Source organism: Eptatretus burgeri, chromosome 11, assembly GCF_056783735.1.
Source record: "Eptatretus burgeri isolate ZD-2024b chromosome 11, Ebu_testis_v1, whole genome shotgun sequence".
Classification (NCBI taxonomy): domain Eukaryota; kingdom Metazoa; phylum Chordata; class Myxini; order Myxiniformes; family Myxinidae; genus Eptatretus; species Eptatretus burgeri.
Window position 1 is genome coordinate 8,558,305 of NC_140971.1, and position 15,210 is coordinate 8,573,514.

Below are 15,210 nucleotides of genomic sequence, written 5' to 3' on the forward strand. Positions count from 1 at the left end.
CTTAGCACTCGCATCAACTAATGGGAATCTTAGCACTCACATCAACTAATGGGAATCTTCACACTCTCATCAACGAATGGGAATCTTCACACTCGCATAAACTAATGGGAATCTTCACACTCATCAACGAATGGGAATCTTAGCACTCGCATCAACGAATGGGAATTTTAGCACTCTCATCAACTAATGGGAATCTTAGCAATCTCATCAACTAATGGGAATCTTAGCACTCTCATCAACTAATGGGAATCTTAGCACTCACATCAACTAATGGGAATCTTAGCACTCGCATCAACGAATGGGAATTTTAGCACTCACATCAACGAATGGGAATCTTAGCACTCGCATCAACGAATGGGAATTTTAGCACTCTCATCAACTAATGGGAATCTTAGCACTCTCATCAACGAATGGGAATCTTAGCACTCTCGTCAACGAATGGGAATCTTAGCACTCTCGTCAACGAATGGGAATCTTAGCACTCTCGTCAACGAATGGGAATCTTAGCACTCTCGTCAACGAATGGGAATCTTAGCACTCTCATCAACGAATGGGAATCTTAGCACTCTCATCAACGAATGGGAATCTTAGCACTCTCATCAACGAATGGGAATTTTAGCACTCCCATCAACGAATGGGAATCTTAGCACTCTCATCAACTAATGGGAATCTTAGCACTCTCATCAACTAATGGGAATCTTAGCACTCACATCAACTAATGGGAATCTTAACACTCGCATCAACTAATGGGAATCTTAGCACTCACATCAACTAATGGGAATCTTAGCACTCGCATCAACGAATGGGAATCTTATCACTCTCATGAACTAATGGGAATCTTAGCACTCACATCAACTAATGGGAATCTTAGCACTCGCATCAACGAATGGGAATCTTATCACTCTCATCAACTAATGGGAATCTTAGCACTCACATCAACTAATGGGAATCTCAGCACTCGCATCAACGAATGGGAATCTTAGCACTCGCATCAACTAATGGGAATCTTAGCACTCACATCAACTAATGGGAATCTTCACACTCTCATCAACGAATGGGAATCTTCACACTCGCATAAACTAATGGGAATCTTCACACTCATCAACTAATGGGAATCTTCACACTCATCAACTAATGGGAATCTTAGCACTCACATCAACTAATGGGAATCTTAGCACTCGCATCAACGAATGGGAATTTTAGCACTCACATCAACTAATGGGAATCTTAGCAATCTCGTCAACGAATGGATTTGGGTGTGTGTGTGTGTGTGTGTGTGTGTGTGTGTGTGTGTGTGTGTGTGTGTGTGTGTGTGTGTGTGTGTGTGTGTGTGTGTGTGTGTGTGTGTGTGTGTGTGTGTGAAGGGGGTGGGTTGGTAACCTGGTCACATTTTACATCATGCACAATTTCCATGGGTCCCAGATATTCACGTTGGGTCTTTTGGGTCTTCTTGGTATTTTGATTGTGTCCTGGGGTCATTTGGGTCCTCGTGGTCTTTTGTTTCCTTGGCATTTTGATCCCCTGGGTGTTTTGCGTCATGGAGATCTTTTGCGTCCTCTGGGTCTTTTGGGTCCTTTGGCTATGTTAGGTCTTTGGGGTCCTTTGGGTCTTTTTGGTGCTTGGAGTATTTTGGGTGTTTTGTTTTCTCAGGGTCTTTTGGGTCTTTGAGGCATTTTGGGTCTTTGAGGACTTGGGTCTTTGGGGTATTTTAGGTCTTTCAGATATTTTGGTCTTCGGGTCTTTTAGGTCTTTGGGGTCTTTTGGATCTTTGTGATGTTTTAGGTCTTTCCGGTATTTTTGCTCTTCAGGGTATTTTGCATCTCTTAGGTCTTTGGCCTATTTGGGGTCTTTTGGGTCTTTAAGGGTCTTCAGGGTATTTTGTGTCTTCATGGTCTCTTGGGTCCTCGAGGTGATTTAGGTCCTCAGGGTCCTTTGGGTTCTCGGGGTTGTTTTGGGTATTTTGAGTCCTCTGGGTACTTTAGGTTAAGTATTTCAGTTTCCAATTGTGGGTGATGTCAGGTCAGCTGTCCAACCAATGGGTGAAGAGTGGATATACATAAATATAATACGTAAATACATACATACATACATACATATAGATATAGTAAACATGCCATCACTGGTCTGTTATGTGGAAGGTACGTGATAGCACTGGACCAATCATGTTCGGTGATGTACCTCGGGCTGCATGGCTCATACTCGGCGGCCTTGGCTTCACTTTTTAACCCCATTAATTTTTGCTGATTCGCTCATGATAGCGAGCTCAAAAGTATTGCGATCCAGAGTCATGTATACCAAGTACAACATAGCTGATTTTCGTGGACCGTTGACGCTTTGTCGAGGAGGAGATAACAAACACTGAGCTCCATTATAGTACAGAGGAAAACCATAGACGTCAGAAGTTATCATGATCATTTGAGGTGTTTACCTTACCTGCACTTTTGCACCGCTGAACCGAGTTAGCTTAAAACTGCAGCTTATGCTCAAGGTGTGTAGCGAAGGTTTTAGGGAGTTGGGAGTGTTGCACTCAACTTGCGTTTTAACATTAAAGTGTGGGAGTTGGTATAACACTGTACAATATGGAACTCTGCATGAAAAGGAAATTTGAAGTCGACTCAGGGATGACCCAAAGAGTTTGGGGGAGTGGATGAATAGGTAAACAAAGGCGTGGATAAATAGATAGAGGGGGAAGTGGGTGAAAAGGTATAGGGGGAGTACCTGAATGGGTAAAGGAGGAAGTCATTGAAGGGATTAAGGTGGTAGTGGGTGAAGGAGTTAAGGGAAATAGGTGAAGGGGTTAAAAAAAAAAGGTAGTGTGAGAAGGAGGATAAGTGGGAGTGGGTGAAGGGGTTGAGGGAAATGGGTAAATGGGTAAATGGGAATGACAGAATGGTTGCTGAGTAAATCAATTAAAGGGAGGTTTGCAGGTATTAGCTACAATGGGCCATCTAGGATTTAACAATGTCATCTGTTTTATTTATCTATTTATTTATTTATTTATTTATTATTGCTATAATTTATACAAAGGTCATTGGAAAGGCCAATCCTCTCAATGAGACTCAAATATCAAGGATGTTCTTCAAACATACCCGTGCTCAAGTAGCGTACTGTATACGTTTGTCCATTGTGATGCAGGTAACCCAGGTTCACATACCATGTTTGTCCATTGTCTATTAATGTCAATGTAATTATTAAAGTACAATGGGATGTAGGGGAAAACGGGACACCTTGAACCACAGTCATCAATTCCCTTAGCATAACTCCCTTCACATACAGTAGATGTGTCTCGTGTATGATCACCTCGTGATAAGTTGATAAACTACTACAGCCATTAGTGCTTGTCTTTTGCTTTTGCAAGATTACACTGATTTTTTTCGATTTAAGATGGCCAAAGTAAATTTCATGGCGGTACGTTCTTCTTTGTCTGGCACTACAGATGTAGCAGAAAACTTGGGTCTGTCAATTTAAACCGACAGTGTAAGAAGTCAGGCTAATTATAAAGTAATCAATTATTGATCATCTATGGACATGGAAAGTGAGCATCCATTTTGTGTCATGATGTTACATGAGGGCACCTTGAACCTGCAAAGGTGGGGCAGGTCGAACCATGGTTCAATTCAAGGTGCCCCACTATAATGATATGGATGTAAATTTTTTAAATGGGGTATTTAGTATTTTAAGGTTAAAAATACCTTGTCCCTATAAAATTAGTATTTTGGAACTTAGAAATGTAAGAGAAGCAGTGCTTTTTATTAAGAGAACCCTATCTGCCTGGGGGATGGCCAGATGGAGGCCCCTGGAGAACCGGCGGAAAGTGGACGCAGCGACGCACTGCTCCGGCGCATGCTCCCATACCTGACCCTGACCTGCTTCTTATTGCTTTCTTTCTTTCAGAAGATGATATGCCTCCATAAGCCAGATTGATTGACAGATTGAGAGGACGCTGATGGCAGCCTGATGAGAAGAGCCGTGCAGGAATGCGCAAAGACAGGGAGTAATATGACAGGGGACAGTAATCATTTTGGAGTCAAAAATATGTCACATTTCAATACGTCACACTGTTTGGAGTTCATTAAGAGTTTGTAATTGCCTTGAATTATTATCTTTGTTAAATTCATTGGTGATCCAAGGGCATGGTTCAACGTACCCCCAAGCAAGGTTGAAGGTACCCCGCAGATGGGGCACGCTCAACAGCTTCGGATATATGGTTTTAACATACAAATTGGCCGTGATGGAAAAATGCTGACTAATGTTGCTTCTGGCAGAACTTAGCTTAAAGTCAAAACATATTTTTGGCCCACAATGGAAGTTTGACGACTTTGGCATTTCAGGTGTGGAGCCAAATGTTGAAAAACCTGTTAAAGGTGCTCCGCTCTCCCATACTCATGTGTCCTGCCTTTGATAGATATGTACAGGCTCCTCCAGGAACCTGAGATCACTGTAAAAAGCTTACATCTTTTTTTAATTTTTATTACAAGTTATAATGTGTAACAAACGCCAAATATAAATCAGGCTTGGTTTGTGAAACGCCTCGTAAACATCATCGTTTTTTTTCTGTTCAGTTTAACATGATCATTCGAAAAATAATTTGTGCAAAAAAGCTAATTTTTTTTTATCAGGAAATAATGATAATTGATATATTTTTGTTGTTTGAAATCACCATTGGGGGTTTTGGCGGTGAAGGATGTCTATTGAACCACAAGTAAACTCAGTGCAGATTAATTTTAACCATTTCACGGATTGTTGCACGTGAATGTGAAAAGCCAATTTTTAGGGATGAGATCGAGTTCGATTGGAAAAGATCGATGAGAGAATGAATGATAAAGTTATTAATTGTTCTGGCAGAGTACCCGCGCGACAGGTGATCTTGTTCCAAGTGTGCAACATGTTCCTCCGACCGATCCCTTTATTTGGGCGGTGTATAGGCAACAGACCGCTGCCTCCATCGTTACATACATGAAGGGAAAACATGCACACTGCTCGTGTGCATATATCATACATCATGGTTCGGATAATTCCAATTGCATCCTCTCCCCCCAGAGTAAGAAAATGCCAATATGGGGGCTGTGAGGGGGGGGGGGTTCAAAACTTGATGGAATCAAACAAAACTTGCACAGGCACAACTTCAGGCTGTCCTCATCGATCCCTGAAAGTTACAGCTTCCTCGGTCAAATCCTCTTGGAGGAGTAGATGATACGACATACATACAACATACTTTCCCTCCATTACCGGTATAAAGATAAGATGGTTTGAGAAAAGAGATGTGGGAGAGAAAAACATAAGGGGAATGAGAGATGGAATGGAATGAAAACGATAAATATGAAAAAAATATATATTTTCACACATTAATAGAGGAATGTACCAACCACCTGGAGGACACACACACACACACACACACACACACACACACACACACACACACACACACACACACACACACACACACACACACACACACACACACCAGAACAAAGAACTGCAAGTAACAATATAAATCGAGGTAAACAAAGGCTTCCTGAATCAATTAACAACGAATGCCTTGTGAAGCAGTTTATACCATACACAATTAACCTCCAAGGTCTCTGCACAATGGCACAACGGCAGTCTATTTATTACGTAGGCAAATATTGAGGAATCCTTAACCCACCTGTGACCCTCATGTGCCCTTTCTCTCCCTTCTCCTTCTTATTCCCATCTCCACCCAATCTCATGTCTCCAACCCCTCCCCGTTCCTTCCGCACTCCTCACTGCATGTTTTTTCTCCCATCGTCCTTTCCTTCCTTTCTCAATTTTAACTTTCTTCAATTTAGCACCTTCAGGCTGTGTCCGTGCAATAAACATACGACTCTGTCAGATCATCAATCCATTCACCAATCTGCGTGGCTGTTGGTTGCATCACTTACAGGAGCATGGCTCTCCCGCAAACACAATGCCTTTAGGGCAGGAATTTGGAACTTATAATTTGGAATTTGGACGGGATGCAAACAACAGCCCGTTCATTTCATTGCAAAAGACATCGTGGGATGTTTAATGTCCCCCTGTAGTAAATGCTGGCAGATGGCATACCCAGCACCCAGCTCAACATCCGTTGATGTACTTCCTTTGCTGTCAGTGTCCATCATAATTATGCAAGGATTGAGCAAAACATACTGAGACAGAAATAGACAAAGTAGTCGTATAAAGAAGAGCAACAGACCTCCTCCGCTTCCTGAGCTTGAGGCGACAAAGAGTGAGTGGCAGGATTGGGTCCAGGAAGAATAGTTGATGATGAAGAACAATCCAAACTTGGATTCAAACAGTGTTCTTTTGCAGCTCGAGAATCTTCTGTAATCACCAGCTGCTGTAAAACTCCCTGGAGTGGCAGGAAATGCAAGGAGAGGACAATCGAGATACAAATTTGCCAACATGAGGGAATAGTGGGAACGTTACGAGCATGTACTTAATCCAACGATGAAACAATGAAATAATCGAGTGAGTTTATTCACATTTGGTGTGTGAGTAAATCCACACAAATTACATTGTGCCCCGATTACACTTTTGCTATTCAATTTCGCGTACCTGAAATGAAATGGTCACGTCTCCCTTGTTCTCCCAAATTGATCGACGGTCCCTGCCAAGCTTCACAGAAGCAACCTTCCGGCAGTCGACGTACAGGATAGCCACCTTCCGACGGACACTCAGGGAGACGTGATGCCACCTGGGAGTGTGCAAGAAGAAAAAAGGTGTGCGTGTGTGTGTGTGTGCATGCGATTCCGGTCATACATGGCAACATGGCATACCAACATATCCTGGTAGGTTGCCAGTCATTTGACATACTCATCGTGAGAAGGCAACCGGATTGAATTCCATGGCCGGTTCGGACTGGAATTTGGAATTTTGCAAAGGTACGAGCACATGGTGGATCACCCTTTGCGAAAGAGAACAAAATCTTTAACCTCTATCAGCCTAGGCTGTCAGGATGGGATTCCGGCTTAAAACCCATCCGACCGGACAGCGAGCTCATTCGTGCAAGATGGTGCCTGCGAAGCTCCGCGATGACTATTGGCACGTCGCGAATATAATCCAAGCGATGGAGGCACGTAGCTCAAAGGTGAGTGCACCAAGCTCTGAACTCTGCTGTCAGCACAGAGAAAGTAAATAGGGAAATACCATACATCTCAGAAAAAGCTCAAGAAGCAATGGATCGGTGAAAAGCATACTCGACAAAAAAAAGTTATCGGGTGACTTTTTTGAAATAAAAAAAAAGTTTTAAAAAATGTTCAAATAAGAAAAAAATCAAGTTTTTTTTTTTAATTATTGTTACTTAAAACATTACTTGCCTTAATTACACCACTTGTGCTTGTTGACCTTATCCAAAACGTCTTTGCTGAGTTACAAAGTTAAAGTTCGTTACTGCTGTGGAATATCTCTATATATATATATATATATATATATATATATATATATATATATATATATATATATATATATATATATATATATATCTCTCTCTCTCTCTCTCTCTCTCTCTCTCTCTCTCTCTCTCTCTCTCTCTCTCTCTCTCTCTCTCTCTCTCTCTCTCTCTCTCTCTCTCTCTCTCTCTCTCTCTCTCTCTCTCTCTCTCTCTCTCTCTCTCTCTCTCTCTCTCTCTCTCTCTCTCTCTCTCTCTCTCTCTCTCTCTCTCTCTCTCTCTCTCTCTCTCTCTCTCTCTCTCTCTCTCTCTCTCTCTCTCTCTCTCTCTCTCTCTCTCTCTCTCTCTCTCTCTCTCTCTCTCTCTCTCTCTCTCTCTCTCTCTCTCTCTCTCTCTCTCTCTCTCTCTCTCTCTCTCTCTCTCTCTCTCTCTCTCTCTCTCTCTCTCTCTCTCTCTCTCTCTCTCTCTCTCTCTCTCTCTCTCTCTCTCTCTCTCTCTCTCTCTCTCTCTCTCTCTCTCTCTCTCTCTCTCTCTCTCTCTCTCTCTCTCTCTCTCTCTCTTTCTTTCTTTCTTTGTTGTGTTTTATTTATTTTTCTCCCCAAAAGCAAAGAAGTTTCTCATTTCGAACGTTTATTCAGCTTTAACTGAAAGAAAAAGGAGTTTCACCTTTCAAGGGCAAAATAAAGAGTTCAATGGACCTCATTCTATGACACATTTGTGGAATGTGTGGCTGGTGTAGCGCTTATATTTCTCAACATGCCTTGCCAGACAAATATCTCTCCCAATGAAGTCTACTGCTGCACATCAAAGGTGCAGCTGCGGTATGCAGGACGGTTTGCACCTCCTCTGAAAGCTCACTATTTCCCCCTTTCTGCTCCTCCCCCAACTGACCTTTGCTACCCTTTTCCTGTCTCCTTCAGATCTGCCAACGGACGTGCTTTCCTCTCCGTCCAAATTTGGCACCACAATGCACGCATGCAATGCAAGCCTTGCGATTATGTTTGCTTTTCTAGGTCCTTCAAGCATCCTTCCTGAAAAAAAAAAATTAAATCTTAATTATTCATTCACTTTTCTTTTTTACCCCCATTCACCCAAGCTCACTCAACCCCCTTATTTGTAGGTTACAATGTTACGTCCCCTCTCTCTTTTGCTGCTCGTTGTTTCCGAATTGTGTTGCCTCATTACCCGCTCCATGGGCATCAATCCTCCACACAAACCCTTGTTTTTTTCATCTCCCAATGATTTCCAATTGGACACAAAATTTGGTGCTCATCCCAACATGTGCAGTCAAAAAAAAGTTCACCAACAAATGGCCGGACGAATAAACCCCCGTAAAACCTCATCTCTTCACACAGAAACGCTCCTCGGAGACCAAAAAATTATTTCATAAAAGTTGCTTCAAATTAATCCAAACATAAGGGGGAAATTTTTTTTTTTTAATTCCCAATCAGACAAAAAAAAAATGAACGTGGGCGGTGTATAGGCAACAGATCACTGCCTCGATCGCTTCAGAATGTTTGTTTTTTTTTAATTTCCTTTGCGAAATTTATAACCTTTTTCAACCAGCGCAAGAATAAAAGGGTTACTTTTGTTTCTTTTCTTTTGTTTTTTTTTAATATCTCGTTCATTAAAAAGTTCTTCCCACTCAACAACAACATGCGTCGGAGGATTCCCAGATCAGCCACCCCAGAAATCATCCTCATCAGTCGGTTCGCACGTGCTCAACAGGAATAGGAGAGATGGCCATGTTCAAGAGAGAACAACATGAGTGAAGCAGATATTAGTCCGAGTCTCTCTCATCCTCAGCCACAAAGCAATCCATCTTTAAAGAAGAATGACAATGACAGACAACGATGCGAGATCGGCCCTTTGACAGGGAACCATTTCATGAAGTGTGCAGTACCTTGGGAAGATTTTTTTCTTTTTACCCTAATTATATTTAACGACGAAGATTCTAGGAAAACAAGCTCTGTGCCATCGAGAGGAAGCACTGGAAACTGACTTACACCAATTAGTTGCTCTCATTTTATGAAAGCTGCCTTGGGATATTTGGGCCCTGAGTTCGAGCCCTGTTTTTCCACTGAATTAACACCAGATGGGGTTGACTTAGATGGGGCCTGTCATTCTTCCGAGGTCGGCTAAATGAGTTCCAGTGTACTGGTGGAGGGTCACCGCATCAGCGCCCCAACAAAACGATAGATACCGTGCAGCCAAGCTTCCATACTCAAGAAGAACATCGTATGAAAAACCAACACCCCGTTACCTGTGTGTTAACTATTCAAGATACACATGGCACAGGGTCAATACAGCACTTCACATAAAACTACCCAGCTACCTAAAGATACATACGTACCGTGGCCTTCTTTTCACGACAGAATTGAGGTTCATGGAAGAGCAAGATCCACTTGGTGCTCCCCGATGAGCACTTGGGTCGAGCATACCTGTGTCGATTTAGCGAGACCCGTTTGTTGCTCCCCTATAACCATGCGGGTCTGGTGTACCTGTGTCGATTTAGCGAGACCCGTTTGTTGCTCCCCTATAACCATGCGGGTCTGGTGTACCTGTGTCGATTTAGCGAGACCCGTTTGGTGCTCCCCGATAAGCACGTGGGTCGAGCATACCTGTGTCGATTTCGCGAGACCCGTTTGGTGATCCCCTATAACCATGCGGGTCTGGTGTACCTGTGTCGATTTAGTGAGACCCGTTTGGTGCTCCCCGATAAGCACTTGGGTCGAGCATACCTGTGTCGATTTAGCGAGACCCGTTTGGTGATCCCCTATGATCACGCGGGTCTGGTGTACCTGTGTCGATTTAGCGAGACCCGTTTGGTGCTCCCCGATAAGCACGTGGGTCGAGCATACCTGTGTCGATTTAGCGAGACCTGTTTGGTGCTCCCCTATGACCACGTGGGTATGGCGTACCTGTGTCGATTTGTTCATCGTCTAACAACGTCATCCTGTTTGAAATTCCGCGTCGTGAGAATGAAACAATGTGGCAGGTCTTGTTCCTCAAGACGTTTACACATCGGCGATGTGTGCGTTGCAGTGTCTATCGACACCCTCCTCTCCGCATCACTATGTGTCCATATATAAACTCTCTGATGAAAGATCACACATCAAGACGATGCTGTCACGTGATGATGGCACACCTGTGTTGAGCCAGTGGTGTCTGAATCGACAAAGAAATCTAAAGGTCAACAGCATCATTTACAAAACATTTACAAACAATAACACAGTGACGGTGTTTACTCACTTTCCGGAGGCGATGCTGCTTCGTGAAAGGGCCCTCTCCTTGCTCCCCATCCCGGTGTTCATCTCAAATCCAGGTTTCGGTCCGATGTCCATCTGTAGGTTCTGCTGACCATGACCATCCCAGACCGACAATAGGGACATCGGGTTGTCCTCCACATTCGTTCTCAGGAGAGTCAAAATGGAAAAGGTCGTTGGCGGGGACCCATCTGCAGCAGCAACACACACACACACACACACACACACACACACACACACACACACACACACACACACACACGTAAGTAAGATCTTCCTCTTCCAGAGACCAATAACAGGCAGGGAGAAAATAAGGAAATAATGAGAAGTAATTTTTAAAAAGCTCTTTTTTTTATTTGTATTCAGCCTGTGGCTGATTGGCTGCATCATTTTCTGGGGTGCTGTGCCACTGATGCAGTGCCCCTGTGATCAGCAAGCTGGTGCTCATTTTGCCAACCTCAGAAGGATGACATGCTGAATCAACCTGGCTGGTGTTAATTCAACCGTTAAACCTGCCTGGTGTTGATTCAACAGGTAGACCTGGCTGGTGTTACGGGGCTTCAACTCAATACCCTCTATAAGATTGCAACGAAGCCAACACCAGGCGTTAGAGTAGTTTGAATGTGTCAGTCAAATGCAGTAGGGCAAGAAAGCATGTTGGTATCTCCTCCAGGGGGCGTAATATAACTACTAAGTAACCGCAGAGACAACCATATGGATGGACAAACAAGAACAAGGTCTTCCACTACACTTTGGTATCTAAAAGGAGGATGTGAATCAAAACAGCTGTTTAATCGTAAATGAGCACGAGCACCTTTCAGGTGCACATCATCTCTTAAGTGAATCAACCTCACCTTGCACAGGTAAATTCAACGCCATGACCACAATGGATGGTCATTGTCTATTATTCAGGGAGAGGTGAAACAAAAAGGAAGTGCAACCATCTGTTGTCCCGTTTGTAGCAATGAGCTCATCTCCACAGCAATGCGATGTACTGGACAGGTTTCATCTGCTTGTTATCTCCGTCGAAAGGTGGACAGCATTGATTGAGTAGATCAAACAAAGCATGACACACACTTCAACATTACAGTACAGTACTTGCAACAGGAGAGAGAGAAAGAGAGAAAGAGAGAAAGAGAGAAAGAGAGAAAGAGAGAAAGAGAGAAAGAGAGAAAGAGAGAAAGAGAGAAAGAGAGAAAGAGAGAAAGAGAGAAAGAGAGAAAGAGAGAAAGAGAGAAAGAGAGAAAGAGAGAAAGAGAGAAAGAGAGAAAGAGAGAAAGAGAGAAAGAGAGAAAGAGAGAAAGAGAGAAAGAGAGAAAGAGAGAAAGAGAGAAAGAGAGAAAGAGAGAAAGAGAGAAAGAGAGAAAGAGAGAAAGAGAGAAAGAGAGAAAGAGAGAAAGAGAGAAAGAGAGAAAGAGAGAGAAAGAGAGAAAGAGAGAAAGAGAGAAAGAGAGAAAGAGAGAGAGAGAGAGAGAGAGAGAAGGTCATCATCAGATTGGGAGTGAAGAGACAAAACACAATGAGACTGATCAAGAGGAGTCACAGACAACCAGGACAACCATTGGAGGGAATTGATTTTGTTGAGCTGTTTGTTGGGAAAGAGTGAGGGTAACGAAGTTAAAGTTTGATTGCATGAAGGATCGACACTGAGCCCCTTCCTCTTCCTGTTTGTCATGGATGTTCTCACTGAGTGAGTGAAATACGAAAAGCCATGGTCAATGGTGTTTGCAGATGATATTGAGCAGTGTGGTATGGATGATGATCACATGACTGAGTATCCGAAGAAATGGAGAAAGTGCTGGAAGATAAGAGTACAGGTGTGAAGATCAGTAGACCAAAGACTCAATATATGGATTGTTCGTTTGAGCCTCTGGAAGAGGATCGGGGTGAAGGTGTGAAGATTATGGGTGAAGATCTGGAGAAAGTGAAGAGCTTCAAGTGTCTGGGGTCAGTGATGGCAGAAAATTGAAATGTAGAAATGGAGATTCCGTAATGGATTGGTTCTGGTTGGAATAATTGGCGGAAGGGCGGTGGAGTATTGTGTGATATAAAAGTTCCGCTGAAACCGAAAGGAAGAATTTACAAGACAGTTGTGAGACTGGCTTTGTTATTTTGTGCGGAAATTTTGGTGAGGTCAAATATAGAGGAACAGGAAGTGGATGTAAATGAGATGCAGATTCCAAGATGGATGTGTGGAGTGACAAGAAAAGATGAGGAATCAGGGGGTCAATGAAGATAATGGAAGAATTGAACAAAGTAGCTTATAAGAGATTTAATTGGTTTGGTCATTTGATGAGAGAGAAAAAGAAAAAGAAAAAGAAGAAGAAAAATAAGAAAAAGGAGAAGGAAAAAGAAGAAGAAGGCTGAAAACCAGATGGAAGGATGCAGTGGTGACAAGAGATTTCGAAGTTGTGGGATTGGAAGAAGAATGGATGATTGACAGCCGACAGGAGATGGAGAATGGTGATCAACCATCATTGTGGCAACCCCCCCCACCCCCACCCCACATGAACAGTCAACCATATTGTGTCAACTGGCATCATGTGTGCAGTAGAGTAGGTAGAGCATGCTGATTAACACGTCGCTGCAGATTAGTAATGAGCCAGCTGGGTTTTCACAACAATCTGATAGTGACACGGGAATTCTCCGAGACCTACGAGGGCATGTTGAAAAGTATTCCCTCCTATTCTTTTTCTCCAAAACAAGTAAAGATATTCGAATGAAACAAGCGCAGTCCGTACGTTAGTTCCTCCGCCAGTGGGTGTGAAGTTTCATGATTCTGACATTAGATGTCTCAGTGCTACATCTATCTATAATTCCAGGTAGGTGTGTGTGTGTGTGTGTGTGTGTGTGTGTGTGTGTGTGTGTGTGTGTGTGTGTGTGTGTGTGTGTGTGTGTGTGTGTGTGTGTGTGTGTGTGTGTGTGTGTGTGTGTGTGTGTGTGTGTGACCGCTGTTTCTCGACAACCGCTGGTCCGATCTAATTGAAACTTGCCAGATATATTGCTGGGGACCTGAGGATGTGCCTTTTCAAGGTTTGATATTAATCGGACAAGTGGTTCCCAAGTTATGGCCATTTATTTACCAAACCAATGACAAGACACGTTGTTGCGTGGGCGTGGCCGATGGGGGAAGGGAAGCTCAGCCGCGTTCCCCATTACAGGTTACAACGTACGGGCTTCCGGAGAGTGATGACTTTGTGTATTCTAATAATTTCTCGATTTCTTATGCGAATTTATAGATAAACACAATGCCCCAAGTTATGATCGTTTTCATATTAGACGGTGCATAAATTTCGGTAACATCCGAGTGAGCTGGTGTGCTCCGAACCAGGAAGTAAATTTTTTTTCCTCTCTTCTCTTCTCTTTTTGTTTTTCCTTGCGACGACATTGCGAAAAGGTAAAATACGTTGGCGCTAATCGAATAATTGGCCATTAAAACCTAAAATGCGAATAATCGTAACTGTGATATGCGAACTTCCGGGCCACGCACGTATGGGCACGCGAGAGCGAAGAAACGGCCTGTGTGGTTGCTAACACAGAAACCCTAACAGCTTGGTCAAAGGTCAAGGTCACTTTGTCACAAATCAGAGGAGTCGACGAAACCCTTATTTTTTGAGTAATTTTGATCGGATCGTCTTCAAACTTCATGGGAATATAGTTCATGGTCTGGCGCTCAGCTGATTAATTTTTGGTGGCGATTGGCCTTGACCTTCATGGTTAGCGCCTGAGGTCAAACATATTTGGCAGATAGGCAGATATTCCTCAAGGAGTCGATCCTGGTGGATAGCAGCTCTGTTCACCTCAGTGTGACCTTAAAGAAGTCACACGTGGTCACCTTTTGGCAAGATACGGGTCACCCTGCGGGTGACATTGGTTTTATTCATTTTTTTTACCTTCGCAAACTTCGTTTGACGAAGGTTTTGTATTGACCCCTGTGTATTTATTTATTGGTAAATATGTGTGCGGACAACATTGCGCAAAAACTGCTGGACCGATTTGCATGAAATTTTCAGAGATGATGTGCAGTTACTCAAGGACACCAGGTGAAGCTTTTGGGAGCAATCGGATTAAAGGTCAAGGTCACGGTCACGAAAAGGTCAGAATCGTTTTTTCGTCATAACGCGGTCAATTTTTATCCGAACGAGATAAAACCAACACCAAAATGTTCATTACTCAATTCTACATTCTAGGCTATGCCACATGAAAGTGTGGCGTAATTACCCTAGGTAGCGGTTGGGGATCAAAGGTCAAGGGGGTCACCAAAAATGGTATTAACAATGTTTTGGATCACTTTATACAAAAACTTTACAGCAGATTAGCTTGAAATTGTGTGGGAAGGTTTGTTGTCATGAAAAGACAAATCGAGTAGATTTTTGGAGCGATCGGATTAAAGGTCAAGGTCAAGGTCACAAAAAGATCAAACATTTTTATTTTCGCGATAACACAGTCAATTTTATTCCAATTTACATCAAATTAATGCCAAAATGATCAGTATTCAATGCCCTATCCTCAAATATAACATATTATATGGTGTTGTTGTAACCCGAGTTAGCG

The 15,210-nt window shown here is 43.0% G+C and overlaps 1 protein-coding gene across 6 annotated transcripts in view; it reads right to left on the bottom strand.

The window, feature by feature from the left end:
- LOC147016448 (uncharacterized) overlaps positions 1–15,210 on the bottom strand; it is a 226,067-nt gene that overhangs the window by 148,193 nt on the left and 62,664 nt on the right. For 5 of the 6 annotated variants that reach the window (XR_015049049.1, XM_085845107.1, XM_085845108.1 and 2 more), the window contains exons 3-5: positions 10,643–10,847; positions 6,559–6,697; positions 6,197–6,352 (exon numbers count right to left, since the gene is read on the bottom strand). Coding sequence is in view for 4 of the 6 variants with exons in the window: in XM_085845107.1 (XP_085701233.1) it covers positions 6,197–6,352; positions 6,559–6,697; positions 10,643–10,847 (500 nt within the window). In the remaining 2 variants the exon portion in view is untranslated. Of the gene's footprint in view, positions 1–6,196; positions 6,353–6,558; positions 6,698–10,642; positions 10,848–15,210 lie in introns of those variants that run through there. The other variant, XM_085845112.1, reaches the window with a different exon arrangement.